The sequence below is a fragment of the Thamnophis sirtalis genome, unplaced genomic scaffold (assembly GCF_051295495.1).
Source record: "Thamnophis sirtalis isolate CommonGarterSnake01/CBP01778 unplaced genomic scaffold, rThaSir2_p1.2 scaffold_14, whole genome shotgun sequence".
NCBI lineage: Eukaryota > Metazoa > Chordata > Lepidosauria > Squamata > Natricidae > Thamnophis > Thamnophis sirtalis.
In genome coordinates this window covers 8493062-8518315 of record NW_028261394.1, presented here as the reverse complement: position 1 = coordinate 8518315, position 25254 = coordinate 8493062, and the positions used below count along the sequence as shown (strand labels likewise).

General features: G+C 44.6%; 2 protein-coding genes across 2 annotated transcripts in view; one reads left to right on the top strand and one right to left on the bottom strand.

Moving 5' to 3' along the window:
* The first annotated feature begins 21 nt into the window (after positions 1–21).
* Positions 22–13134, top strand: LOC106540784 (uncharacterized). The gene is made up of 8 exons (XM_087729171.1): positions 22–261; positions 1487–1571; positions 2913–3083; positions 5255–5304; positions 7426–7540; positions 9999–10135; positions 10365–11514; positions 12750–13134. The coding sequence occupies exons 1-8, from the start codon at positions 50–52 to the stop codon at positions 12876–12878; spliced, it is 2049 nt and encodes a 682-aa protein (XP_087585297.1). The 5' UTR covers positions 22–49; the 3' UTR covers positions 12879–13134.
* A 428-nt stretch (positions 13135–13562) lies between these two features.
* TMC7 (transmembrane channel like 7) overlaps positions 13563–25254 on the bottom strand; it is a 34294-nt gene continuing 22602 nt past the window's right edge. The window contains exons 10-16 of the mRNA XM_087729169.1: positions 24551–24665; positions 22840–22937; positions 21306–21489; positions 20032–20162; positions 18886–19041; positions 16499–16577; positions 13563–15216 (exon numbers count right to left, since the gene is read on the bottom strand). Coding sequence (XP_087585295.1) covers positions 15091–15216; positions 16499–16577; positions 18886–19041; positions 20032–20162; positions 21306–21489; positions 22840–22937; positions 24551–24665 — 889 coding nt within the window. The 3' untranslated portion in view covers positions 13563–15090. The remainder of the gene's footprint in view (positions 15217–16498; positions 16578–18885; positions 19042–20031; positions 20163–21305; positions 21490–22839; positions 22938–24550; positions 24666–25254) is intronic.

Below are 25254 nucleotides of genomic sequence, written 5' to 3'. Positions count from 1 at the left end.
TGCCGCTCTATATTATGTCTCTATGCCTTCGTGAGGGACCGCCCCCGGGATGGGATTCTTTCTCCGATTGGAGAAATCCGCCGTCTGTTCTCCGAGAGGCACTTCCTCTAGAGGTTGTCAGGGAAACCACAGAACGCGATCCGGGCTCTGGGTCGTGTGGAGACGCGCGTCGTTTGGGCTCCGGGACGGACCGATGGCGGCGGGGCTGCTGGGCGGTTTGGGGTCGGAGCGAAGGCTGGCCCGCTCGGTGGCTCATCGGCTGTAAGGGTGGGCCGGGCTGGGCTGTGGGGAGGAGAAATCCCTGGGAAGCAGGGCAAGCGTACGCGGGTTCCTGAGAACGTGCAGAGTATACTTTCCATTCCATCCTCTGGGTGGATGGTTGGGTTCATATGTCTTTTTTTTCTTTGTTTCCATCCTGTTTTTTTTATATTTGCAATTCTCCCCATGTTTTTAGATGTTTTTTACATAGTCTATCTTTGAATTTTATAAAAATTCTGTAAATAGTTTCATATTTGATCATTGAGAGTGTAATTGTGATGTGCTTTTTAACATTGCCATAAGATGGATGGATGGAAGAGATAGATAGCAATAGCAGCAATAGCAGTTAGACTTATATACCGCTTCATAGGGCTTTCAGCCCTCTCTAAGCGGTTTACAGAGTCAGATATCGCCCCCACAGTCTGGGTCCTCATTTCACCCACCTCGGAAGGATGGAAGGCTGAGTCAACCTTGAGCCGGTGAGATTAGAACCGCTGAACTGCAGATAACAGTCAGCTGAAGTGGCCTGCAGTACTGCACCCTAACCACTGCACCACCTCGGCTCTAGATAGATGGATGATAGTTAGATAGGTAGGTAGGTAGGTAGGTAGGTAGGTAGGTAGGTAGATAGATAGATAGATAGATAGATGATAGATAGATAGATAGATAGATAGATAGATAGATAGATAGATAGATAGATAGATAGATAAGCAGACAGGGAGGCAGGCTGGCTGGCGGATGATAGATGGATAGACAAATCGATGGATAGACAGATGATAAATAAATAGACGGATGAACGAATAGGTGATAGATAGACAGATAGATGGATAGATGATACATGAATGGATGGATGATAGGTGGATGGATAGATCGATGGTTAGACAGCTGATAAACAGAGGAATGGACAGATGGATGAGAGATAGATGGAGGGATAGATGGCAGACGGATAAATAAATGGATAGATAGGTGGGTGATGGACGGATGATATTTGGATGATCCAAATATCATCCATCCATGACAGACAGGCAGTTAGCTCTGATTGCTGGGAATTGGGTGGCATATACATTTAATAAATAAAGACAGACTAAATTAAGCCCTTGTTCCTTTTTTCTTTGCAAATTGAGACAGCCAGTCTGAGCAAACAAACACTTTCTGGGCATAGATTTTAACATTGGCAGTGGGCAGTGGCCAAAACGATCCATTGACAAACATGCTTTTCTTCCCTTAGAAAGTATTACATTGAGGTGCAGAGAAAGGAAAACTCCTTCCAGTCATCAGCCCTCGCCTGGGATGAGGCTGAAAACTACTATTTGGTAAGCCTTCCAATCCAGCTTGTAGCTGAATCCCAAATTCCAAATTCGGATGTTTTTCCTTGGCGGGTGTATCCGCGCAGATTGCACAATTGATATTTTTTCAAATCAAATTTGTTTATTGGTTTTTGTGTGTGTGACTATTGCTTTTGAATACTCTATTCTTAAGCGTCAATATTTCTTCGGCTGAAAAGCAGCATTTTAAGGAGGGAAGTTAAAAACTCAAGGATCTAGAGGTTTTTCTCAAAAGGACAAAACATGGGTTGTGATATTGCGAAGGAAGGGCTTGCCTCTTGCTAATATGCTAACTCTCTAAAAGACTTCCCATATAAACAATATTCATGTACTTTTAAAAAATAACAATACAGGTAGTCCTCAACTTACAACCATTCATTTAGAGACCAAAGTTACAGTGACACTGAAAACGGGCATACATCCACTCCTTGTACTGTAGCATCCCCATAGTCACATGATTAAAATTAGGTGGGTAGGCAGATGATAGATAGATAGATAAATAAATAGATAGATTGATAGATGATAGATAGATTGATAGATATAGATAGATAGATGATAGATAGATAGATAGATAGATAGATAGATAGATAGATAGATAGATAGATAGATAGATAGATAGATACTGGTAGGGGGATGGATGGATGGAGATAGATAGATAGATAGATAGAGAGAGAGAGAGAGAGAGAGAGATAGATAGATAGATAGATAGATAGATAGATAGATAGATAGATAGATAGATAGATAGATAGATAGATAGATACTGGTAGGTGGATGGATGGAGATAGATAGATAGATAGATAGATAGATAGATGATAGATAGATAGATAGATAGATAGATAGATAGATAGATAGATAGATAGATAGATAGATAGATAGATAGCTACTGGTAGGGGGATGGATGGATGGATGGATATAGATATGATAGATAGATAGATAGATAGATAGATAGATAGATAGATAGATAGATAGATAGATAGATAGATAGATGATAGATACTGGTAGGGGGATGGAGATAGATAGATAGATAGATAGATAGATAGATAGATAGATAGATAGATAGATAGATAGGTAGATACTGGTAGGTGGATGGATGGATGGATATAGATAGATGATGATAGATAGATAGATAGATAGATAGATAGATAGATAGATAGATAGATAGATAGATAGATAGATAGATAGATAGATGGATGATACTGGTAGGTGGATGGATGGATGGATATAGATAGATAGATGATAGATAGATAGATAGATAGATAGATAGATAGATAGATAGATGGATAATTTGTCTGTATATTCTTTAATACATTTTTTTAAATTTTCTTGCAGCACCCTGCTTACCTGACGGAGCAGAGGACAAAGGAACATAATTTTGCCAAGATTAAGCTGGAAGCATTCCTCCGGGCCTACGTTGGCAATGCTGAAGAATGTAACAGGAAAGTCCAGGGAAACCTGGCCAAGCAAAAGGAAGTGGAAAAGCTTATTAAAAAGATGGCCCGAGTAATACTCAGATTCATCATTTTATATATTTCATGTAAGGGGAAAATATAGGGATTATGTTTTGCTCCAGTTCATATTCATTGGACCAGTGTATCTCAACCTCAGCAACTTTAAGATGTGTGGACTTCAGCTTGTTTGCTGGCTGGGGGATTGTGGGAGTTGAAGTCCAGATATCTCAAAATCATAGGGAATTCTGGGAGTTGAAGTCCCCGCATTTTAAATGTCTATGGAGATTCTCAGTCATCCAGATTATAGTCCCAAAGGTGCTTTTTTCAAGAGGGCAACTGGACTTTCTGTTTTTATTTGAAGACGTTTCACTTCTCATCCAGAGCTGAAGAAGCTTCTTGGATGAGAAGCGAAACTCTTTCAAAGAAAAACCTGAAAGTCCAGTTGCCTCTTGAAAAAAGCACCTTCGGGTCCCCACTTTTTAAAATTGCTGAGGTTGGGAAACATTGTATTATAACACCAAACCAGTTGATGGGACGTCCATTTACTGTTTTTAGTTCAATTGTTTTTCCAATGAAAGAGGGCAGGACGTGGCTCAAAAGGACAAGATAGGAGACTGTTCTGACCCCCTCCTCCATCCAGTAACGAAAGCCAACACACGCTTAATGAGAATGTCCTTTAATAGCAAGTCCAGACTCTCGGTGGCTGAAAGCCAAGTAAACAAACAGATAAGGATCTTGGCAGCAAGTCCGACAAACCTTGGCAGCAATTCAGACAAACTCTGGCAGCAATTTCAGCCTGCCAAGTTAGTTTCTCTTAGTCAAAGCGTTGACTTCTGCAAGAAGGGCATGGCACAAGCAGTCTTTTTTATAGTCTGGAGAGGAGCCTAATGACCATCAGCTGAGCGTAATTACCTACTGTAATTACGTAGTTGTTCTTGACGCCGAGTAGCTCTTCGACGGCGTGCATCCCGAAACAACTCACTGTTGGTTTCTGGATCACTCTCCCTTGTCTCCTCCCCACTGATCCAAGGTTCAGGCGCCACCTGGTGGCCAACCAGTCTCTCTGCGCCCTGCTCAGAGTTGGAACCCTGTCCAGGGTCCTCCACATCCTCCAGGGCCGACTCATAGGGCCTCTCGCTGTCGGAGTCTGGTGGCAGATCCAATGGCTCCTGCTGGGCCACAACAGAGACTAATCTCCAAGCTGCCTTAATCTATCATATTTTTTTACCATCATTAGTGGCTCTTTCAGTCTTCATTGTTTTTTTAAATAAGTAGACTAGCTAATAACCTGGCATTGTCTGGACATTTATTTATCCCAATCCTGTATTAGACAGAAAAAGGAATGAATTATTAAATTACAATTAAATTGTAAATTAAAAGACAATTAAATTAGTTACAAAATGTTTTCCCTGTGCCCCCAGAAACGTCAAGAAAAACGATACCACCGTGTTGAAAATGTCCGGACCAAACATAATTTCTAATGTTGGATTTTCCCCCTTACCAGAGGGAGCCCCCTTGTGGAGTACTGTGAAGCCGTTACCATGGGAACTCCACTGTGCTGTAGCTATTTTACAGCAGTACAGTAGAAGCCATTTTAAGGCACAACAGGCTGTATCTTAACAGAACACACACCCTGAGGGGTTTTAGGGGTGTCTTACCCCACAGTATTTTTTTCAAGAGAGTAAGTCATCTGTGTACCAAGTTTGGTTGAAATTGCTCAAGCCGTTCCAGAGTTAAACACACACACACACACACACACACACATATCTCATGTTCCTAACTGGATCATATCCTCAAAGAGAAATATCCCATTCCTTTGTGTGTGTATCTCTAAGTTCCTTGACTCCCCCAGAATACACCAAGCTTATAATACCTAGGGACATTCTAGGAAAGTAACTTGTGATTGTGAAGCAGCCATTTGGAAGGAGATGCTCAACTGGGAATGGAGCAAATGTGAGTGATTGAAGAAATCATGAAAGCCATTCAGTTTCTCATTATGAAAATGAATGGAGTAATGAAATGAACCGGGAAGGGGGAGGGGAATGTTCCTCCACATTAAGTTTATTGATCTGACATAATCCATAGCCTGTCTGTATTGATACAATGTTCAATTTATCAATTTTGGAACTGATTTTCCTGCATGTTTTTCTACTTTCTAAAAAAAATCTGTATTATGTCAGATGGTAGACATGCCAATGATGGGTTCTGCCTCTTCGTTTGTAGGAGTACGTACCTGACAGAATAAATGAGGTGAAAATGAAGAGCAGGACAAGGTAATGTCATTTGTACTGGATTCTGTATACGGAAGGGGAGGCGATGTGATCGACCACAGTGAAGTGATTTAGGTAGCGAGGGTTTAGTGGTTTATTAGCATTTGTAGGCCGCCCTTTTCCCTGAGGGGACTCAGGGCGGCTCACAGGAAACCAGGGAGGGGGGAATACAACATTAAGACAACAACATATAATAAAATAGTAAACAACATACATTCATCATTCGGGCGGGGTAGCGATCCTTATCCCCAGGCCTGACGGGCGAGCCAGTTCTTCAAGGCTATGCGGAAGGCTTGGACGGTGGAGAGGGTACGAATCTCCACGGGGAGCTCGTTCCAAAGGGTCGGGGCTACTGCTGAGAAGGCCCTTCTCCTTGTAGTTGCCAGCCGACACTGGCTGGCCGATGGAATGCGGAGGAGGCCTAGTCTATGGGATCTTATAGGTCGTAGGGAGGTAATTGGCAGAAGGCGGTCTCTCAAGTAGCCAGATCCACTGCCATGTAGGGCTTTATGGGTGATTAATAGCACCTTGAAGCGCATCCGGAGATCGACAGGTAGCCAGCGCAGCTCGCGGAGGATAGGTGTTATGCGGGTGAATCGAGGTGCACCCGCGATCACTCGCGCGGCTGCGTTCTGCACTAGCTGAAGTCGCCGGATGCTCCTCAAGGGCAGCCCCATGTAGAGCACATTGCAGTATTCCAGCCTAGAGGTCACAAGGGCCCGAGTGACTGTTGTGAGGGCCTCCCGATTCAGGTAGGGTCGCAACTGGCGCACCAGGCGTACCTGGGCGAATGCCCCCCTGGTCACAGCCGTTAAATGGTGGTCGAATGACAGCTGTGGATCCAGGAGGACTCCCAAGTTGCGGACCCTCTCTGAGGGGTGTAAAATTTGACCCCCCAGCCTGAGTGTTGGAATATTGGCCAAATCTTTGGGAGGAAAACACAACAGCCACTCGGTCTTTTCTGGGTTGAGCACAAGCTTGTTAACCCTCATCCAGTCCATAACGGCTTCAAGACCCCGGCCCATCACGTCAACCGCTTCATTGATTTGGCACGGGGCGGACAGATACAATTGAGTATCGTCCGCATATTGATGGTATCTAATCCCGTGCCTGCGGATGATCTCTCCCAGCGGTTTCATGTAGATGTTGAATAGTAGGGGGGATAAGACCGAACCCTGCGGCACCCCATAATTTAGGGGCCTTGGGGACGATCTCTGCCCTCCCACTAACACCGACTGCGACCTGTCCGAGAGGTAGGAGGAGAACCACCGTAACACGGTGCCTCCCACTCCCACCTCCCGCAGTCGTCGCAGAAGGATACCATGGTCGATGGTATCGAAAGCCGCTGAGAGGTCAAGGAGGACCAGGATGGAGGAATGTCCTTCATCTCTGGCTCTCCAAAGATCATCCATCAATGCGACCAAAGCGGTTTCTGTGCTGTAACCGGGTCTGAAGCCTGACTGGAAGGGGTCTAGACAGAGGGGTCCTTGGTGCTCTCTGAGCTTGCTAGTTTTCTTGCAGATGTTTCATTACCCAACTAGGTAGCATCATCAGTGCTAGCAGGTGTTCTGACCCTCACTTTGCTCGTTCAGAAACAACAGCCACACACAGTTTGCAAAGGACTGTCTTTATCAGTCCCGGCTCAAACTGGCTGCAAGCCCAAAATAGACATAGATAAATTCTCTGGCAAAAAGTTAAACAGCAAATGCAAAAACAAACTCTCACAGCAAACCAGGTTTACATAAAGCAAATCACTTATCCAAGTGCTTCTTTGAATCATGAACGCGAACTAGACCAGGAACGGAACGAACGAACGACGTTGACTTCTGCAACTAAGGCGTGGCACCATCAGTCCTTTATCCACAGGAGGAGATCCTTAACGAGCCACAGCTGCTTGTTATCTTCTCCTGTGAGCATCCTGAAACCACTCACTGATAGCAGCTCCAAAGGCTCCTACCGAGCCACAACAGGAGGAGAGCTGTTGTCAAACTACTGGCAGTCAGCAGAATTAGCCTGCAATACAGCATTCTAACCACTGCGCCACCACAGCTCTTCTAATAACAATAGCTCTGAATTAAAACCCATTTGTGGTCCCTTTGAATCAAGTGTACTTTCCTCTGCCAGGCAAAACAAGATCTCCTGCAGCCTCTCGAAATTATATTTGAACGCTGTGCCGCCTTTGTCCCCGGAAGAAGTGAAAAGACTGGTCTCATCGGCATCCAAGCTTATCGTCGCTGCGGTATGTACCCTATTCAGACCCAATTCTGACATGACCCTAAGCCAAAATGGATTGGGTTCTCCTCGGTTTACGGCCGCAATTGGGAGCAGGATTTCCAGTGCTAATCAAAGCAGTTGTTAAGGGAGCCGCGCCTGATTTTATAAACTTTTTACCTACCACCAGGGTTAAGCAAAGCACGTGGTCGAATTGTGATCGCCGGACTGTGGGGATGAAGCGATGGTTGTGAGGACAGGTTGTAACTATTTTCAGCGCTGCTGTAAATTGAAACGGTCACTAAAGGGATGGTTTTAACCAGTGGTGGGATTCAGCCGGTTCGCACCTATGCGGGAGAGCCGGTTGTTAACTTTCTAAGCAGTTCGGAGAACCGGTTGTTGGAAGAAATCTCATTTTGCTTTTTGCCCCTCCACTTTACAGGGCTAATCCTGTAAGGAAGGCAGGAGGGAAACATTCTAGTCTAATCTTTATTGTCTTGCTTACAGAAACTGCCTCTCTGGTTAACCCTTATTACATTATAGCAATAGCGTTAGACTTATATACCGCTTCATAGGGCTTTCAGCCCTAAGCGGTTTACAGAGTCTGCATATCGCCCCCACAGTCTGGGTCCTCATTTCACCCACCTCGGAAGGATGGAAGGCTGAGTCAACCCTGAGCCGGTGAGATTTGAACCACCGAACTGCAGATAACAGTCAGCTGGAAGTGGCTGCAGTACAGCACTCTAACCACTGCGCCACCTCGGCTCTATTGTAACATTGTAACAGCTAAAGCAAAGCGCCCATCGATGTGAGTGACGTTGAGTTGGCCTCGCCCACACGGTCACATGGCCACTGAGCCACGCCTACCCAGCTGGTCATTAGGGCAGAGAACCAGTTGTTAAATTATTTGAATGCCACCACTGATTGCAACACAAGGACTGCCTGTAGGTTTTGGCCTGGCTTTAGCTTGCTATTTAAACGTAAACTGGGCAGTTTGATAAAAGTACAATCTGCAGCACAAATCCTGAACCAGTAAATAGCTTATCGAAACTACGCCTTCGTCCACTTTGTAAACTCATCCACTGTCTGATTTGTTTGATCTCCATGAGAGGAGAATTGATCCATCGTGGCTCAGCAGGCTGTGCAAACAAATTGTCCCGCGACAGGCAGACACGCTTACGAGATTTATTTGTTGACACTCAAACAGTTTGCAGAAGCATTTGTTTCCAAAGGAGGCATTATCAATTCATAAATTGTTCTCCTGAAAGTGGCTCACTCTTTATTAATGTGCTTCCTCTGCTCTGACAATTCTACTCCTTTCCTCCCACTCTTATTTTTATTTTTCATTATTATTTCCATGCTTGCTTTTGTCCTGTTTCATAAGCCCAGAGTGGAAGGAGATGGGAAGGAAGCTGTCCTGTTCCTTCTTTTGGAAAATGCCAGTTGGGAAGAGGACTCCTTCCATCACACTTTCCAGTGAATTGTGGAATCCTGTATTTGAACCTCTGGTCACGAACGCTTCTGACCATAACCAAATCGGGTTCCGACTAAAACAAATCACAATTTTTTTCCCCGCGGCCAATTTCCCCTTCTGCACTATTTTTTGGGGAAGCGCCACATTTCCAAAATTGGATTCGAGCCACGACTCAATCGGTTTGCGACCAAAGTTATGGAAAAAAATTACGATCATTACTAGATGTTAGCAATAGCAGTTAGACTTATATACCGCTTCATAGGGCTTTCAGCTCTCTCTAAGCGGTTTACAGAGTCAGCATATCGCCCCCAACAATCCGGGTCCTCATTTTACCCACCTCGGAAGGATGGAAGGCTGAGTCAACCTTGAGCCGGTGAGATTTGAACCGCCGAACTGCAGTTAGCAGTCAACTGAAGTGGCCTGCAATACTGCACCCTAACCACTGCGCCACCTCGGTTCTACTGCAGAAGTCTTCAAAATTGGAAACTTTAAAACTTGTGGACTTCAACTCCCAAAATTCTCCAGCCAACTATGCTGGCTGGAGAATTCTGGAAGTTGAAGTCCACAAGTCTTAAAGTTGTCAAGTTTGGGGACCTTTGTTCTACTGTATAAATGTAAGACTTGAGGGCTGAATTTGAACACCCCCCCCCCGGGGGGGGGTAATTAAGTTCTTGTGAGAATAAACTGGAAAGCAGGAATGGCCTTCTTTTTCCTAATGAATAGTAAACCTCTCTGAGTAATTGATTGCAATTACTCAATAAATGTTGTAAACCAGAAGAGGCTGCCTACCTGTGGCTGAAAGCCAACTTTCAGCATCCTGGGGACCATTTATGATCGGGAGGCACCGAATCATGTTCTTGATTGAAATGAATAAGATTTTGTATTTTAAGAAGGATACAGTATTTCTGTCGTGCTGTCAGCTCCTTGGTAGATTTGTGCTCCTCTGGATGTATATATCATATGACATTTCTTGAGAAAGGGTTTTATTTCTGTTGATTCTTTTTTTTTTTAGACTTCGAAAATGTCTCCTGAAGAAAAGGAAAAATCTCAAGAACATAAGAGAAGAGAGAAGAAAAGTGTGAAGAGTTTCAGCGATGGTCACCAGAAGGATGTTTCCACCACCCTTTTTCATGAGAATCAGACAAAAAGGTACGAAAGCTCAGGTGTATTGTGGTTGATGGCATCTTGTTTTAGATGGGAAGAGCATACTGTAATCTCTCAATTTACTGGATTTGGGTTTAGTGGACTTGAGACACAATAAAAACATTCCATTTCCCATTTTGCACATGGATAAAATCCCATTTGCTATTTAACGGACCATCTGATTTAACAGACACCGAAAGCTCAAGTTGATGGCTATCATGTTTTGGTCTTTCAGAGGCCAACGAAGCCCAACAAGACAAAGTGATAAAGAGATAAAAAGAAAGGCCAAAGCTTCAAATGTTTCCAGTACCTCTCCTGTTAAATCGAAGAGAATTTCTTCCGGGGCCGCTTGGAATATTCAGCAGAAGAGCTCTTCGAAAGGTACAGATAACGTTGGCATGCATTCTTACGCACCATTTAAAATCAGAAGACAGGAGTCCTCTTCCAAACCTGGTGAAGGTGTTTCAAGCAAGAACTATCCACCTAGAAAGCCTCTGGCTGCAGGACCAAGCCAGACACGTGGATCCAAAGCCCACGAAGATCGGCCTCAACGCTCGATCGTCTTGAAAAGCAAAGAGCGGAAAGCGTCGAAAGGAAGCTGCGCTCGCCCCTCTGTCACATCAGCAGCTGAGATTTACGGCAGCCAGCGTCCAACCACCGCCAAAAAGATCAGAAAGCATTTCAGTTCCGAAACGATGTCCAGGTCTTCTGTCCTGAAAAGGGTCACCGATCCTAAAACCCACCCTAACGACCCCAGAGGAAAGCTGCCCAAAGGTGCCCAAAGGAACGGGCCTAAAGGCAGCGCTGCACTCCCCCGAACCACTTCCAAATGCCATCAGGTCAACTTTGCAAATTGGGAATCTCTTGGCTTGGAGAGGGATGGAGTAAGAGGCTCTGAGGGCGACAGTGATGACGCCGCTGCGCCTTCCAGAGAGAAAGGTGTGCTCGCAGAAAGACGCAATGGCGATTGTGTTTCTACAGTCCAACAAGGGCCGCCTTTTCTGCACAAGCTTTGCCAGGAAACGACTCGAGAAATACCCGCCGATCAGACCAGAAGCGAATCCAACCGGTCGTCCTCTCCGAAGGAGCTCAGAGACGTCCGCGCGGGAGAGGATCACGTCGATAGCTCGCCAAGTCAAGAATGCGTGTTAGAATCGGAGTCCTGTAAACGAGAGGCGATCTGTATCCCGCCCAGGGATCCAGCGGGTTGCCGTTGTTCAGAACTGCTAAGTTACTGCGTGTGTGAAATCGAGGAAGGGCAAGGGATCGGATTTCCTGGGAAAACTGCAGCGCTTTTGAAGAGTTTGGACGGGGAGCAATCCGACGACGAGTTCACCAACTCGTCGAGCAGTGCCAGATCGTCCGGCTGGTCCTACGAGCAGATGGTAAAGTGTTTGAAACCCGAGCTTTTCTGTGCAGTTTGGTTGCCGATTCTGGGTGTTAGCCTGTTATAGTTATAAACTGTTGCATTCCAAACAGCTGGCTTGTAGTTTCCATTATTTCAAAGGACATGAGAGTTGATTTGGCATTCCCTTTCCAGCTTTATGCTTTACAGAAAGATTTGAGCTAACCCAGCATTTGTTAATCTTGGCCATTTTTAAGCTAGGTGCCAGAATTCCCAAGCCAGTGTCAGGTGTAGGGAACCAAGAAAGACATGATGAGTTGCTCAGAGTAGTTACTACTCGTAGTTTCTTTATGAACCATGGTGGCACACTAGTTAGAGTGTAGTATTGCAGGGTACTTCTGCTGCCTGCCGGCTGCCTGCAATTTAGTAGTTGAAATCTCACCAGGCTCAAGGTTGACTCAGCCTTCCATCCTTCCAAGGTCGGTAAAATGAGGATCCAAATTGTTGGGGGGCAATAGGCTAACTCTAAACCGCTTAAAGAGGACAGTAAAAGCACTGAAGCGATATATAAGTGCTACTGCTGTTTGCCTGTAGACAGGATCTTGCCAGAGTAAAGCACACTCTGCATAAGGATCGGTTAAATTTTGGGAAGATTTTAGGGAGGATCTCTTCTGGGCCTCTTTCTGCATACCAACCAGACTCAAGGTTGATTTGTCTTTTACTTCTTGGAGAAAGAGCCCTTCTTTCCTCCAAACCAGCACCGGATTCTATCACATCCAGCCTTGCTGGCTGGGGAATTCTGGGAGCCGGAAGTCCACTCCCATCTTTAAAGTTGCCAACAATGAGAAATAGTGGGCTAGACCATAGCAAGCGGAATGATAAAAAGTCTCTTGAGGAGCCCAATTGTCTATCAACGAGTTCTTATTTGTTGAAGAAACTATAATAAATATTTACATACCTGCATACCATTCACTGGAAGGGAGTGGTGCCGTGGCCTAGAGGTGGATCCTAGTTAGAGGCAGATTTCTCTTTCTGGGCACATTGAGAATATATCTGCCGAGCAAAACTCCACATTGGTGACAGGAAGGCATCCGGCCAGTAAACACTCTGCTAGCTCCATTCAGTTGCCCCGACTCCACCCCGCAAGGGATCATGGATTCATTAAACAACAAAAATACCGTTCCACTGGAAGGACATATTTTCGCTTTCATTTTGCAGACGATGTCAAAAACCCTCAATTTTGATGTATCTCTTCAAAAATTTCTTCTATTGTAGGGTGAAAACATTACACTGAAGGAGGATGTCAATCCCAAGATGGAAACATTTCTTCAAAAACTTCTGAAGGCTCCTGAAAATGGCACCATCCCGCAGGAAGTGTCCCATCAGTATGAAAAACAGAAGTAAAAAAAAAAATCTTTGTTAAATTTTCCTTGCCAATGACTGCTTTGCATTTCATTTGATGCTCCAGGAGTTTCTAAGAATGCAGTGCTGCTTTATAATGATTAGCGTTCCACAATTTTATACTATTTTTGTAATAATCTCAATTTGCTCAAGGATGTCGCAACAATTTGACAGACCATTAGATGATTAATAGCAGATCTCTAGACTTCTCCCCTTCTAGATCTGTTAGATAGTAGCTTCCACTGCTCTTAATCATTATGCTCATTTTAAAATTCTGCATTTATGTAACCTTAAAAATAAAGTTAGAACTAGTACTTCTAAATGTGCTTCTTTTCTGGAAAAATACTGATTATGAAAACGAGGCCATCTTTTCCAGACTAGGAATTTATTTTTCTGTTTCCCCAAATTTTATGAGCGCAGACCTCCAAACCGAGAACAGCATCTTTTAAAACTGAGTTGTGTCTTAATTGTGTTGTTATGGCTGCTGCTTCATTTTAATCACTCAACTTAATCCAACTTAACACAATTTCAAACGTTCACAGCGGTCAAATCATCAGTACTATATTTTTATGATGCTTTCCCCATTTTTTTTAGCCAAATATCTGACTAACTAGAATGACGGGAATTGATTTGCAGGTATAAATACTACGTGCCAACTATGTAACTTGACAATGATGCTATGACATGGCAATGATTTTATTCTGATGAAGGCATTTTGAATATCTTTTCTTATAAAATGTATTTTCTTCATTTTTTTAAAAAAACTGATCACAAATAAAAGCATGTCATTTCTGCAAAGTTTTCATTGTATGTTTATTGTATTCACATCCTTAGTTTTACAAATGTTTTCTATAAAACATTGAGGGACCAGTCTTGTAACATACCCTTGTAACAGGCACCGTTCTTAAATGCAGACATGTGACATTTCAAGTTTATAACGTTAAGCCAGATGTCCGTCTTCTTCCCCCAAATAAGTACTGGTTGTCCTCATTTAGCGACCACCAGAAGTTAAGTGAGGCAATCACTAAGTGAAACTGCCACTGTGCTTCCGATCTCAACTTCAGCTTTCCTTTCGCGACCCGCGAGGCTCACAAATTTGGTCCTACAGTTACTTTTTCATCACCATCGTAACTGCAAACAGATGCTCAAGAAGGCAGCGGCTAAACACGGACTGCTGGTATTACTTCTATGGTTCTATAACAATAGTTACGCGGTCAAGTTGCTGAAGCAGCTTTCAGACCGCTCCCCGGTCATTAAATCCTCAGCTCTTCCGCCTTAAGATTGGGTGTGCATTGATCGAAGTAGTTTGTACACGAGGCGGGGAATCTGGCAGCTTGGAAATTCCAACAACTGTGATTGTTCAGCAGCAATCTCTTAACCTTTTGACTCTCTTTATACTGATTAGGTTTTGAATGGTCCCTAGCTCCATAAAACTTTATCTCCGTCAAACAATAATAAAAAAAAACAACAACAGGAAAAGGCTATGGCCATAAATCTGGAAATGACTGTTTCTCTAAGAAATGTAATGCTAGAGATAGTGGTGGGTTCTGGGAGGTACATGGTAGTAGCCAGGAGCAGCGGCCACCGTTTGGCCCACCCGCCTGCCCACATTCCTTATCTTTTTTTAAAGCAACTGGGCCAATAACGCATGGGCGCACAGCGTCCTGCACCACAATCGGGGGCCGTTAGGGTAGAAACGCCCCCCCCCCATCTTTCTCGAGCCTCTGGAAGGGCGAAAACGGCCTCCCTCAGGATCCGGGGGGCTAGAAATGGGCCCGTTTCTGGACTTTCGGTAAGCCCATTTTTCGCCCTCCCAGAGCCTTGCAATTACCTGGCATGAACGGGTCACGGGGAGACTCCTGGGAGGGGCGGAGTGGGATGGCATGGGGTGGGCAGGTTCAGCCATCTTTTTCAACTACCGGATTAAAATTAACATCTGATTCCCCCTCAACCGGTCTGAACCGTCTGAATCCCACCCCTAGTCCTGATGCTGTGCACATCCATGTGAGTTACATAGCTTGGGTTGCAATACAATTCATCCTCATCCACCCCCATCTCCATCGAATCCAGCCTCCTCTTGGTTTAGGGAGAGTTTGTCGTTGCTCTTGTGCGGTGCGATCACTCTGGACACGAATGAAGCCAGCGCCGCAGAAAACCCTCCGTCTACAGCAAGCTGAACGTGTCCGTCCCAGTTTGCGATGGCGGGAGAGTCCAGTTATCTGCTGAAGCCAGCCCCTCCTTGCTTGGACTTCATGTTCCCTTCAAGGGGATTGAAAAAGTCCCCGCGAAGCATCTGGGCTTTAGTCAACTGCTGGATGAGGAAGAGTTTGTCCCGACTCTCCTGCGGAGACACCAGACGGAGAGAAACCAAGTGAGCTCCGATTCAAACATGTCCTCAATAATAATGGTTTATCGGATAAACTGCCATTGGCCCGAACTGCATGCCAAACCAGCAATTCTAGCTAACAACCCAATGGACAATGTATAAGCCCAAATGAAATGCAGGTGGGTCCTCAACTCAACAGTTCATTCAGTGGTGGGTTTCAAAAATTTTTCGAACCTACTCTGTGGGTGTGGCCTCCTTTGTGGGAGTGGCTTGCCATCCATGTGACCTGGTGGGAGTGGCTTGCCGGCCATGTGTTTTCTTTCTTTCTCTCTCTCTCTCTCTCTCCCTCCTTCCTTTTGTCTGTCCCTTTTTCCTTTTTTTCTTTCATCTCTCTCTTTTTCTTTTTTCTTCCTTTCTTTCTCTTTCTCTCTCTCTTTCCTTCCTTTTGTGCCTTTTTCCTTTTTTCTTTCATCTCTCTCACTTTTTCTTTCTTTTTCCTTTCATCTCTCTCTCACACTTTTTCTTTTTTTCCTTTTTTTCTTTCTTCCTTCCTCTCTCTTTCCTTTTGTCTCTGTCCCTTTTTCTTTTTTTCTTTCATCTCTCTCACTTTTTCTTTTTTTATTTCTTTCTTCCTTTCTTTCTGTCTCTCTCTCTTTCCTTCCTTTTGTCTGTCCCTTTTTCCTTTTTTTCTTTCATCTCTCTCACTTTTTCTTTTTTTTCTTTCATCTCTCTTTTTTCTTTTTTCTTTTTTTTCTTCCTTTCTTTCTCTCTCTCTCTCTCTTTCCTTTTGTCTCTGTCCCTTTTTCCTTTTTTATTTCATCTCTCACTTTTTCTTTCTTTTTTCTTTTTTTATTTCTTTCTTTCTTCCTTCCTTTCTTTCTCTTTCTCTCTGTGTGTGTGTGTGTGTGTGTGTGTGTGTCAGTGGTGGGTTTCAAAATTTTTTGGAACCTCTTCTGTAGGTGCGGCCTGCTTTCCAGGTCCACTGGTGGAACCTCTTCTAACCGGTTCGGTAGATTTGACGAACCGGTTCTACCGAACTGGTGCGAACTGGTAGGAACCCACCTCTGAGTTCATTTAGTGACTGTTTAAAATTACAACAGGCATTCTGAGCGCCTTCGGCGTTGGGTCATGCTGCCCACATGACCACAGAAACGTTTTTGGACAGCGCTGGCTCTTCGGCTTTGAAAGGGAGCTGAGCATCGCTCCCCTAGAGTCGGGAACGACTAGCACATATGCGCGAGGGGAACCTTCCCCTTTACCTAACAGCATTAAGAAATGCCATTAGATTAAAACTTACCATAGCTAATTGTTCCCTCAGTTGATTAATCACTCTTTTATGCGCTCCAGCCAAGGCGATGAAACAAAACACAACGAAGCTATAAAAACAAAGTGAAAAATAACATAATGAGGGATAACGACTTCGGTATGGACTGAGTTTGTAAAACACCGCCTTTTGAATTCAGAGCAAATATAAGACTAACAGGTATCACAAGGCACGGAGAATATGTGCGTCAACCCTGAAGTGAACCTGGCGGAAGCGATTTTGGTTGCCGCAAAGCGGTGGGAGGGGGGAAATAGTTAGATGGGGTTTTGTAGCCAAAACCACCCATTTTTCCTGTGGGAACCAAGGACACGCTCACAGGTGGCTGGCCAGAGGAGGAGCAAGTAACCCAGCAACTGGCCAGCACCTGGATGGGACAGCGTGACCAGTGCCTTGGGGAGAAGGGGATCACTTTTACTTTTTAATTAGGTGAAAGCTGTGGGAAATCTCAGAGTCGGCTTCCGCCAGTTGTGTCCCAGTATGATGTATCCGATAAACTATTCTTTGAGTAACTTAAGAGTTTCTTTTCTAGGAGCGCATTACTTGCAACGCTGCCAATGAGATTACGTGGTCACCAGCAGCTCACACCATTTGACAGAACCATATTAATCAAATCCGAGGTGGCGCAGTGGTTAAATGCAGCACTGCAGGCCACTTCAGCTGACTGCAGTTCTGCAGTTCAGCTGTTCAAATCTCACCGGCTCAGGGTTGACTCAGCCTTCCATCCTTCCGAGGTGGGTAAAATGAGGACCCGGATTGTTGTTGGGGGCAATATGCTGACTCTGTAAACCGCTTAGAGAGGGCTGAAAGCCCTATGAAGCGGTATATAAGTCTAACTGCTACTGCTAACTGCTAAATCAAGGGTTCCTGGGTTCTGTAGCAAGGCACAATGACCCTGCATACATCATGAGGTCGGGAACATGTAATGATATCGTAACATCTAATAGGAGGATGGAGGCTCAAGTGGTTGGAAATGCTGGCAGGAGGTTACGAAGCCCGTGTTAGAGACCTGAGAAGTGCCATGGGTGGGGTTAAGCTCTCGTCCTTCACTCCAGCTCCTTCCAGGAACACGAAAGGAGGCTTCAACTGGGCATCCCTTGGGGCAATAGTGATATCACCAGCTAATCCTTTCAACCTGTAAGCGCCTGGGTGCTTCTGACATGATACGGTAATACCAAATTAAAATATGGAAGCCAGGTCACTGTCATCCTTAGGTCCTCTCTTGCAAATAGTCAGAATAAGGATTCTTAAAGTTGAACAGCCCCACCCAAATACTGGACATGGAAAATTTGGAATGTCCCTGGGATGATCCCCAAACAGTTATGCCTTCAAACATGTGCAAATCAGTCAATCATCTTGATTGCTACCAGCAACCTTCATCCTAAACCAAGAGTCTCCAAATTTGGCAATTTTTAAGACTTAAGGACTTCAATTCTCAGAATTTCTCAGGAAGTGCTGGCCAAGGAATTGAAGTCCACAAGTCTTCAAGTTCTTTCAGTACCATGTTCAGAACCAGGAACACGAGATATCATCTAACACCCGCTTTTAGTCTTTTTTTTCCAGATGTTGTTTTAACAAACATACAGTCAACATGGTTAATGTGTGGATTCTACATTAAACTATCTGCTTTGCTTAACTTACCACAATTGCAGATAGTTTCTTAAACTATCTGCCTTTTCAATTTCAATTTTTCAATTTAATAAAATTTGTATGCCGCCCACTCCCTTGGGACTCTGGGCGGCTTACAGGCAAGATAAAAAAACATTTAAAAATTAAAACAAAAGATACAATTATCAAAATTACACACCATCCATTCTGTCTAAGTGGTGCTGGATATTGATCAACAGCCCCAGGCCTGCCGGAACAGCCAAGTCTTGGTGGCTTTACGGAAGGCCGGGAGAGTGGTAAGGGTCCGGATCTCTACGGGTAGATCGTTCCATAGGGCCGGCGCAGCTACAGAGAAGGCCCTCCCCCGGGGGGGCCGCCAGCCGGCATTGTCCGGTCGACAGCACCCGGAGGAAGCCCAACCTGTGTAATCTTGTTGGTCGTTGGGAGGTAAGTGGCAGGAGGCGGTCTCTCAGGTAGCCAGGTCCTAAACCATGTAGGGCTTTAAAAGTAACGACTAGCACCTTGAAGCGCGTCCGGAGACCAATGGGGAGCCAGTGCAGCTCGTGGAGGATGGGTGTAACATGGGTGTATCTAGATACACCCCATATCGCTCGCGCGGCTGCATTCTGGACCAACTGCAGTCCTTTCCTTAAGGATAAATCTATAAAAATGCTACGCCCCGCTGAAATCCACGCGACAGCTTGCCAAAGCTGCTCGTGCGAATGACACCCCTGGGTCGGTCGACAAAAGCTCACCAGGTAACCATGAAGAAAGGCACAGCAAACGTTTCGGAAGACATGCCGTTCAGGATTCTTTGCATCGTGAGAGGGAATTTCTGGATGGTGTGTCCAATGACATCCCACGAATGATTGAAATTCACAAAAGGCCCACAGGCTTTAGAGGAAGGGATGCTGTTTGGGAAGGGACAGAAGAGACAAGGGCAAATAGGATCAAGCATACTGTTACGTCCTAAACTTTCATTTATTTATGCATCTGGTTATTCATATCCAGCTTTTGTTATTTTTTATAAATAACTCAAGGTGGCAAGTACTCTGCAAGCCCCTTAAAGGCTATTGGTTCCATTTTTTGGGGGGAAAACAGGCCCATTTCACAAAAAAACAGGCCATTTTTGGGAGGCTTGCAGAGTGCAAAACCTTTTTTTAAAAAAATTGCCTCTTCAAAACCTTGGTGCGTCTTATACTCTGGTGTGTCTTATACTCTGGTGTGTCTTATACTCCGAAAAATATGGTATCTCAAGGAAGGTGTTAGCAATATACTTCTAGCGGTTGGGTTGGCAATATATAAATCATGTAACAATGCTATAGCTGTTTCTTTAAAGCATACTGTATAATGTGATTGGTTGCTGTTTCCTCAATCGGCCATAAGAGGGAGCCAGAATGACTGTTAGCTCTCTGTTTGTTAGATGCTGGGCTGATCTGATCTGAGTGTTTTGGAAGCTGACTGTTAGAAAGTGCCATGAGCTATTGTAAGTTTTGCAACTGCTAGCAAACTTTGAGTACCGGACTGTTTGTATGATTATGGACTATGTTATTTGGATTATCCCTTAACTGAAAGACGTTGATGACTGACTGTCTTATCCGTGTCTTATCCGTGATGGACTCTGATACCTCTATTTCCATGAAAGTAAAAGCCTATTTATACTGCAGTGTCTCTGTATGCTGGTTTGTGTGTTCTCACACAACGCTTCGCTGAATGTACTCGCTCTCCCAACGGGGAGCTTACCTAACAGAAGGCTACACGGTTCCTCTACTTGTCTATGGGGACGTGTTTCTTGGCTACACCGCCAAGAGCAAGGAACTGGACTGCAATACATGGGGGAGATGACACAAAGGAACGTCAAGGAACACCTGGGAAGCATTCCTAACAGGAAAGGAACTGACCGTGTCATGCTGAGCCCCAAAGGGATGAACGCCAAAACGAGGCCGATCAGAAGTACCACCAAGAAGAAAAAGTGGGAACTGGAAGCTCTGAAGGGCCGGGCTGAAGGTTTACAGGTGTGCATCAGGCTCAACTGGAATGTGAAAAGAGAAATTAAGATCTAATCCTTAAAACACTCAAGAGAGAGAGAAAAAAACATGGATGGATTTTTTTTTACATTACGGAAAGGCAACTTGTAGGGAGTCCTCAATTTATGACCTCAATCGGGCCCTAAATTTCCATGGCTAAGCAGGACAGCTGTTAAGGGAATCTTGCCCCAAGTTACGATTCTTTCTGCCACCGTTCTTGAGCTAATAACACAGTTGTGAAGTGGATCTGGCTTCCCCGTGGACTTTGCTGGCCAGAATGTCGCAAAAGATGATCATGTTCTGACCGCGGCTTCCTGAGAGCATGAAGCAAATTCCTGGTCCCGACAAAAAAAACCTTTTATTCATTGACTGTGAATTCTGCTCATTCACATCCAGCAAAGTCTTTCAAGGGAGGATTTATGGTCACAGACCTTATCTGGCATGGAGAGCCACCAGGCCAATCTCTGCAGAACTTGGCAAGGAGTCTCGGAGAGTCATGAACCAATTAAGCGAACTAATTGTCTCCTGCAAACTCCACTCCCCTTTCGCTCCTCTTTTATTCCCTATGGGAGGAGCCATTCATCGTCTCCCTGTGGCCTTACTCCCAAGTCGACCCCTGTTCTTTAGCTGTTCCCTTCCTCTGGCAACTCTGCACATGCGCACACTGGGAACAGGCTCCAGCTGTTCCTCTGCCTCACTGATGTCTGACTCTGAAGGCAGCTGATAACTGGCATATGGCCCTGGCCCCCTCTCTGCCTCCGATACAGAGCCCTCATCAGAGCCTTCCCCAGATTCCAGGACTGGCCCAGGTTCCTCCCCAACCTCCTCACTGTTTGACTCTGTGGCCAGCTCCACTGGCCACTGGCAGGCCACAACAGATCAACTGACCCCAGGATATGGCAATTGTCATAGATATGAGCCAGTTGTCCAAACGTCTGAATTTTGTTTGTGACTGTGGAATCCTACAATGGTCATAAGGATTGAAAAAGGCTCATTTTTCAGTGCCGATGGAACTTCGGTCACTAAATAAACTGTTGTATGTCAAGGACTACCTGTAGTTCCCTAAATATTCCAACTGGACCCAGGTTGGAACAAGGGCAGACCTTCCTAGCTGATTTAAAGCACACAAAAAAAGACCATCCAGTTACCTTTTTAACATAAAAGACAATGAAATATTTTACGGCTGCAATTGCTGGGAGGAGAGGACAGTAGAAGGTTCCGATCCAGCAGATCGTCTGTCCATAAACTATTTCCAACACGTTGTCTGGGATGGCAAACTCCTGCAACCCAACCCACTGGAAGGCCTTGATGGGACAATGGGTCACAAACAGCCTAAGAGGAGAAAGATGATTTCACTTTTGACTCTGATGCTCAGCATGTGTCGCCATAAAAATCCAAAACTTATGCTGTTATAGGTTGTCCCCGGAGCACCTTAATACGCAGGCAAGCTAGGGATGGTGTGTGTGTGTGTCCGTCCGTCCATCCACAGCATCATTAATGCAACTAGATGTTGGGGAAAACCTGATTTACCGTAGAGAAATGTTCTGAGCTAGGCTTCCCGCAAAAACACAAGGCAGATTCCTGGTCCCGACAAAACCCCTTTTATTAAACGAATATGAATTCCTCTCCTTCACATTCAGCGAAGGCCTGGCAAACAGTCTTTCAAAGGTGTATTTATGAACACAGACTTTATCTATCTTGGAAAGCTGCCATGTCAATATTTTCCAAATGAGGTGCTGTGCAAGGAAAGACTTGGGCACAGAGTCTCTCAGATTCACGGACAGATCTTCACGCTCCTGGAACGAATCTAACGACCGAACGAATGAATTGTTTCCTGCAAAAGCCCCTTCCCCTTTTCGCTCCTCTTGTATGTCCTATGGGAGGGGCCATTCATCTTCCACCTGTGGCTTTACTTCCAAGTCGACCCTGATTTCTGACCTGTTCTTTTCTTCTGGCAGCTCTGTGCATGCACACACTGGGAACAGGCTCCAGCTGTTCCTCTGCTTCACTGATGTCTAGCTCCATAGGCACCTGATCACTGCTGGATAGCCTCAGGCCAGACTCTGCTTCTGATGCAGAGCCCTCATCCGAGCCTTCCCCAGCCTCCAGGACTGGCCCATGCTGCTCCCCAACTTCCTCACTGTTCGGCTCTGCTGCCAGCTCCATTGGCCACTGGTGGGCCACAACAAGAAAGCTGACTTAATGTGAAATTCCAAAAGGACCTCTGGGAAATGGTAGAAATGGCATTACAATGGCAAAGATGGACCGACCTAGAAGTCAACCTGAGTTTTGCCATTTCACACAAAGCATTTCTCACAAAGGTAGTTTCTTTCTTCCATATACATAGCCAACATTAGAAATTACGTTTGGTCCGGACATTTTCCCCCTTTAAATAAATACCCGGGCAATGCCGGGTTATTGGCTAATCTAATCTAAACCTGAAGTTGGGATAAAAATAAGATTGTGACCGGTGCAAGTAAAAGTAAAAACTTCTCATGAGTTTTATTTATTTCTTCCGGTTTTAATTTGTCTTTATTAAAGGTCTAGGCTGCCCAGCTCACTATTCAGCAGCCCTCGGATTTGGAACTTGGCTAAAAGTGGAAAGTTATAAATAGGTGTAACTTTCTGATCCTCTGTCCCAAAACAAGCCACTTTAACCCCTCCTGGGAATGTCATACTCACTTCCTAGGAAAGTCAACGAAGATGATAACAGCACAGATGATGATGAAGTCAAAAATCATCAGTTTATACATTTCCTGCCCAACTCTGGATTCCCAACACTGTAAAAAGAGACGAGAAGATTCCCAGATTAAAAACAGCGACTGTGGAAAAAAAACGGCAAGCAGTTTAAATCAAAATTAGGAACAGTTACCGGCGTCTTTGTGAAATATAGGTAGTCCTCAACTTACGGCCACAATTGAGCTCAAAATTTCTGTGGCTAAGTGAGAAATGTATTAACTGAGTTTTGCTCCATTTTCCCGACGTTTTCTTGCCGCGTTTGTTAAGGGAATCATTTCAGTTCTTATATTGGTTGTTAAGTGAATCTGATTTCCCTATGGAGTTTGCTTTTTCAGAAGGTTGCAAAAGGGGATCCTTTGACCTGGGGCGGGGGGCATAGCAACCGTCGGAAATGTGAGTCAGTTCTGACTATGTAAACTGATTAGAGGGGGCTTTAAAGCACTGTAAAGACATATATAAGTCTAAGTGTTATTGCTTTTCCTTTTTACTCTCCTTCCTTCCTTCCCTTCCCTTCCCTCCTTCCATGGTGCGTAGTGTTTAGAATGCAGCATTACAGGCTAATTCTGCCAACTGCCAGCAGTTCGAATCTCACCAGGCTCAAGGTTGACTCAGCCTTCCTTCCTTCCTTCTTTGCTTCCTTCCTTTCCTCCCTTCCCTTCCTTTCCTTCCTCTCCTTCCATGGTACTTAGTGTTTAGAATGCAGTATTACAGGCTAATTCTGCCAACTGCCAGCAGTTCGAATCTCACCAGGCTCAAGGTTGACTCAGCCAGCCTGCCATTCTTCCAAGGTGAGTAAAATGAGGACCCAGATTGTTGGGGAGAAATATGTTGACTCTGTAAACCTTAGAGAGGGCTGTAAAGCACTGTGAAGCGGTATATAAGTCTAAGGGCTCTTGCTACCTGTTGTGGCCCAGCAGGAGCCGTTGGAGCTGCCATCAGACTCCGACAGCGAGGGGCCCTATGAGTTGGCTCTGGAGGATGTGGAGGACCCTGGACAGGGTTCCGGCTCCGAGCAGGGCGCAGAGAGGCTGGTTGGCCACCAGGAGGCACCTGAGCCTTGGACCAGTGGGGAGGAGACAAGGGAGTGTGATCCGGACGTCATGTATTGGAGCAGTGGGGAGGAGACAAGGGAGTTGTTCCTGGACGCCCAGCACCGAAGAGCTAATAGGCGTTAAGGAACAGTTGCGCAGTTACAGGAGATAATTGCACTCAGCTGGTGGTAATTAGGCTCCTCTCAAGACTATAAAAGGAATGATTGTGCACACGCCCTTTTGCAGGAGTCAACGTATTCACTAAAGTTGGAGAACTTTTCGTGGCTAGCTTGGCAAGCTGGATTGCTGCCAAGGTTAGTCTGTGCTGGATTGCTGCCACCGTCTTGTCTGTGCTGGCTTGCTGCCAAGGCCTGGACTGTGCTGGCTTGCTGCCAAGGTCCTGTCTGTGTGTCAATAAATCCTTGCAATATCTTTGTCTCGGCGTGCTTTGGTGTAGGATGAGGGGGGTCAAAACAGCTACCTCTATTTATATCAAACAAAGCATTTCAGTGAGGATGCTGAACCTCTTTCACCACTGAATGGAGAGCCAACACAGAGAGAAAATGTTAATTTATGCACCTAATTCGATGACTCCCGTACACTTCATAAATAAATTGACTTACTGGATAAAGGTGGTAGTTGTATCCACACGTTTTGCATTTGTCAGCACAGGACGTGATTCGAGTCCATAGCGAAAACAGAAGGACGGCAATGTTGGCCAGTCGCACGAAGACACACCTTCAAAACATAATGGAGGTACCTTTATAGCAAGATCTAAACAAGAATTTATGAATAAAATTTATAGGTCTTTTCCCCAAGTCCCGGTTTACAATTTACATCCAAGTTATTTTTACTAATTAAGGTTATCCTTTCATTATTATTATCGTAGTTAATTTATATGTTATGATTTTGATATGGTTTTGTTTCAGAATATGTTATAAAGGTGTAATGTCATTGGAGGTTTATTGAAATTGTGAATGAATTCCAGTAGGTGGTTGTGTCTTTAAATACAAACATTTCAGATAAAACCACGTTTAAATAATTGTCATTAAATGAGAACTGTGGTACAGTGATAGTAAAATACATTTTAAAAAATTGACTTAAAGTGTACAATTCAATGTGAATGAAGCATATGCAATGATAGCGGAAGAAACGCACGAAATGTATTTGTAACCAATCGACACGCTTTCTACAAGATGTAACGAAGGATGATTCCTTTTTTTTGTGTTTTTGTTTAATTAAAATAAAACTTTTCAAAAAAAACCCCAAACCATAATGGATTTACCTTTATAGCAAGATCTAAACAAGAATTTATGAATAAAATTTA